We start from the raw sequence: 4,811 nt of genomic DNA on the forward strand, positions 1-4,811 counted from the left end.
GTAGTGGCCTTCTCTTTCTCTCTCTCTCTCTCTCTTTCTCTTTCTGCCTTCTTTTTCGGAGACCCGCGTTTCGGCTACACTCCTTTCCCTTTCTTTTTCCCATCCTTCTTCTCTCCCCACTCGCGTTTTCTTACTTTTGCCCCCTCTATACTTTTCTCTCTCGAACTTTTTCCCATCTCTCGTTCCAACGTCGAGAAACCCGACCACTATTGGCCCTTGTACCTCTCTCTCTCTTTCTCTCTCTCTCTTTTTCTCCTTCTCCTCGCAACTTCTCCTCGCTACTTCACCTCACTCTTCTCTTCTCTTCTTTTCTCTTCTTCTGGGAGAGAACCTAACCTCTCCTTTTTTTTTCCACAATGCCTCTCTCCTTTTTACCACCTGGCAGAAACGGCAGCTGGTAGCGCGGAACTCCCTCGAAAGGGAGGAGGATAAAAGGCCTCCCCTCGCCCCCCTCTCTCCCCCCTTAGTCGTCCTTAGGAAAAGAAACCATCTACCGGTCTCTATATAAACAGAGTAACTGACGTCCATGTCTTTTTTCTAATCGCTGGGAAAACATTAGGTACGCTCCAATGGCTCGTGCCCTCGTTAACGTCCTCTACATCGAGCGTATTTACGTCCCTTCCTCGAACAACTGTGATCAAATGTGTATGTACGTATTCGTTTGGAAAAATTGCGAAGAGGAAGAAGAGATCGATCTATTTTTACGAGAGAAAATTACGAAAATTAAATTTTCCAGCCTATTCAATTTTTCTCGTTTCTCATTTATATGGGCAGCTTCGAACGTGTCGTCTGTACAGGTGAATTCTCACGTGTCTTGGTATCGAGTACGGGGCAATTATGCTCACTCACTCGTTACAGCTCACTGCTGTGAATCGCTTTATGTTTAATGCAAAGTTGGAGAAATGATTAGGCGAAATCGATTGTCACGTTTGGAAATAAAATTATATATACAGTAAAGTAAGATAAATTTCCTTGTTCCATTCCGTTCATTTTAATCAAGTTTATATCAAGTGTTTCTATCTGTAATCGAATTCATTCTCCTTTTTTATTTTTTATTTTTATTCTTTTTAGATTCTTTTATGAAAAAAAAGTTTGAACGAAAAATCTCGAAATTCGTGAAGAAACTGGCTCAATAATTTGCCATTTGATCCGAGACCAATCAAATAATTTCCGGATAAAAAGAGGGTTTAAGAAAAGACGCCCTTTTGGAATTAATTTCATAAACTATATTGGCATCCACTTTGCCAACCACTCGAATCGATCCAAAACGTTTTTTCCGGATGCCTTGTCTCGAGCCACGAGGTAAATAAAAAAAAGAAAAGAAAAAAAATCGAGGGTATAAATTGCTCTCTTTCTACCTCCTCGACGGTAGTCTTTTAATTATCATCGAAGCTGTAATCGATATCATTAATAACAGCTTTACCCGTTTAAAGTTTCGTTCGATTCTTCTTTGTAGGAGAAAGCCTTGCCCGGTTGTTGGACTGGTAGTCAATTTCCGAGGATCGTGAATACGCTTATTAACTATGAAAGAAGCTTGGAAAGCGGCGGTAAAAAAGAGAATGACCTACGAACTCCGGTTTACGATTGCACAATGGGGATACGCGTCGCCGGCCACCACGCTAATCTTAATCCGTAAAATATTCTCTATGCTCGGCTAAAATCTCGCCTTCCCCTCCCCCTTTCGCTCTCCGCCTTTTGTGAGGACGAGGAGATCGTTTCTTGATCAAGATAAAGTGGTAAAATACAAAGGAAGTACGATTTACGGTACGATCGGGTTAGCAGACAAATTGTTAACGTCGCAAACATATTTTTCCAACTTTTTTTTTAACTATGCGACTTTTTTCCCCTCCAAACTCGTTTTCTCTAATAGTTTTTTACAAACTTTGAAAAATTGGAGAACAAGAGGAGAATTGATTGAAGGTGGGAGTGAAAAAGAAGAAGAAAAAAAGGAACAAGATATGTCGAAGATTATGAAGAAGATGAAGGAAGAAGGAGATAGAGGGATCACGTTTCAAATTCTTCTCCAATAAATTACTGCTCGTAATTCAATTATTAATCAACATTCCAAACTTTTGTCACCTCTTCTCCGAGAGGTTCTCAATCCTCTCCTCGCAGTATCCCGAATCAAAAACTAACAGCAGATATACGCATATATTTCTTCCTTTTAATCTACTCCTCTCTTTTTTCCTATCGTTCCAGGACTGTTTCTTAACACATGTTCAAATATCCGAGGAGCGGAAAGTATCACGTGTCGGCCGATTCATTGGAGCCAGGACCGCTCTTCATCTTTCTTCGCAACGATGCTCGAAGATTCGCGTAGTCTCCCTCCCTCCCTTCCCACCAATGTCTGGAGGCCTTGACTGGGGACCCTTTGGAACCAACATACCTAAGGCGGAGAGGGGCCTTCTCTCGCACACGCTCACGGCCCTCGTGCGCTCGTCACACGTTCGGTCACGCAACCTTTTGCTCGCTCTTAACTTTCGGCTTGTATATAACCCGCGTTTGTATACACGCGTTTCTGTATCCGTGTTCGTACACTTTCTCTCTCTCTCTCTCTCTCTCTCTCTCTCTCTCTCTCTCCATTGGTACGCGGCAGCNGCATCTTCCCCGCCGGCTGTTCGCGCATTCAAATTTATACCGGGGCCGATTTTGCAGGGAGGAGCGTGAAGAAGAGGGCCGATTATTAATAACGTAACAGGGTCACTGGCACGACCGGCAGGCGACAAATTGGAAAATTCGCAATGCTCGATCTCTTATCTCGTGTCAATTCAAGGGGGGGTCGGGTTTCTTCGACTCGATTTTTCCCATTCTTCTTCCCTCCCTCCTTCTTCTCTCCGAGTTCGAAACTCGTCGAGTCACGCGATTGATAAGGAGTCACAGCAGATTTGAAATTCGTCAAGGTGGAAAAGGCGTGAGAAGGAAGGAGAGGGGAGGGGAGAAAGGTCTGGCTGCCCTCGCCGAACGTAAATTTATCACGACTTTATCTCGACCGCTGGAACGATGTTCGTTAATTTTCTACCAACGCCGTCCCAGCCTCTTCTCTTCCCTCTCCCGCCCGCGCTCATCGGTCCCTTCGTCCCGCCCGTTTTCTTCCTTTTCTCCAACCCTTTCTCGTCCTCGCGAGAGGATAAGTATCGAGTAAATCGTGCCAAAAGATCCCAACTTGTTTCTTTTTCTTTTTTTTTTTTTTCGAGTCGGTTTAGATTTCGAGTAATTGCCAATTTCAACGTCCCGTTTTTTTTTTTTTTTTTTTTTAATTCGTGACCAATACGAAGTTTATGTTGGTGGAGTTAAATTTTAAATGAAAGAAAGAGTTATTTTTGTCGATTCGAGCAACGATAATGTTAAAAATTTAGATTTCGATAAAAATTCGTTGGTTTTCGTGAGAATTAGATTTAAATAGTGGTATTAAATATTTGTCGGGGAATGAAAACTTATTCGATTGTAAATCTCTCTAAGTATTTTCTTAACAACGCGTTGCTTGCGCACCTCGGATACGATGGATATAAATTTAATTAAGATTAGGAATTCCCATGAAGAGGGGAGGGAACAGATAACAAGATTCTTTTTTTAATTCGTTCGTTGCACGATTCGCTGGAGAATGGGGAAATTTTGTACGACTCTTTTCAAGATTCTTCTCGAGATACTTTGAAGTTTCTTGAAAAACTTGATGATACGAAGTTAATTTATGCGCTACTACTTCTTTCAAAACGTTATCCCGTTAAAGGGGTATCGAAAAACTCTAGGAAAAATTCTACGAATTTTAGGAATCCCTTCGTTTTCCAATCGAATCGACGGAAGAGGAAAATCATTTCCGAATCAATCGCGTTAATTAAACGAAAATACGGATAGGGGAGAAGAAAGAAGGATTTGGTCGTCTGACTGGGAGAGAGAGAGAGAGAGGAGGCCGATATCTCGAGTGGCGATACCTTCCTCCATTTCTTCTTTTTCTTCTCATCCTTCTTTCAGCTTCGCAGGTCCTTCAGACTGCTGTTTCGATCTCCCTTTCTTCTTCAGCCGCCTTCTTAATCTTCCTTTAATTCCCTGGTTTTTCATTTCTTTACCTCCTTTTTCGCTTCTTCTTCTTCTTCTTCTTCATCGTTGAAGCCTCTCCTTCTTCCTTTCTTCCGACCCACGGCGTCGAGGAGCCAATAGATCTCCAGCTGTCTCGTCGATCCGAGGGAAGAAGAATCGCGAAAAACCTTGCCGGTCCATTAAATCTCGGATCGATAATGTTTCGAATATCAAACGTTTTCTAAAACGTTGTCTAATCGATTCGAGAAGAAGCCGATCGTTCACTCGTTTCGAGAATAGAATCGCGCAAGACTCGAGAAATCTAGGATCCTTTCGCGATAACGAAGGAAAACGAGTTCTTCCCAACGTCGTTAACCTCTGACGCTTGCATACTTTCCCGCTAATACTAGATCCGCTCGATTGCTCTCCACGCATCCCAATCATTTCCTCTTCCTCCTCCTCCTCCTCCTCCTCGCTATTAATCGAGAAACGATCGAATCCTTGGGGACGAATTGGGGATCGACGCGATAAAACGAGGGTCTCGACGAAGAAAATCGGGGGAGAAATCGAATCGATCGAGGGGTTGGAGGGCTCGATCCAGGTCGAAAGAGAGAACTTACCAGCAGATTGACGGTGCCCGTGTGATCGTCGACCCAGGCCAGCAGGATGTCAGCCCCCTTCATGTGGTTTTTCTCGTTGAATCCAATGCCGACGTATCCCAAGGTTTTCGCGGTCACCTTGAAAGTGACCATCTCCTCGTCCGAGGGATCCCACTCGAGGACGACCTCCCCGTCGTC

General features: G+C 43.5%; 1 protein-coding gene across 1 annotated transcript in view; it reads right to left on the reverse strand.

Annotated features, from left to right (window-relative positions):
- Nucleotides 1-4,811, reverse strand: part of LOC102680405 — a 17,168-nt gene that overhangs the window by 10,871 nt on the left and 1,486 nt on the right. Inside the window, exon 2 of the mRNA XM_031513412.1 lies at nt 4,635-4,799. Coding sequence (XP_031369272.1) covers nt 4,635-4,799 — 165 coding nt within the window. The remainder of the gene's footprint in view (nt 1-4,634; nt 4,800-4,811) is intronic.

This window comes from Apis dorsata, unplaced genomic scaffold (genome assembly GCF_000469605.1).
Source record: "Apis dorsata unplaced genomic scaffold, Apis dorsata 1.3 scaffold_634, whole genome shotgun sequence".
NCBI lineage: Eukaryota > Metazoa > Arthropoda > Insecta > Hymenoptera > Apidae > Apis > Apis dorsata.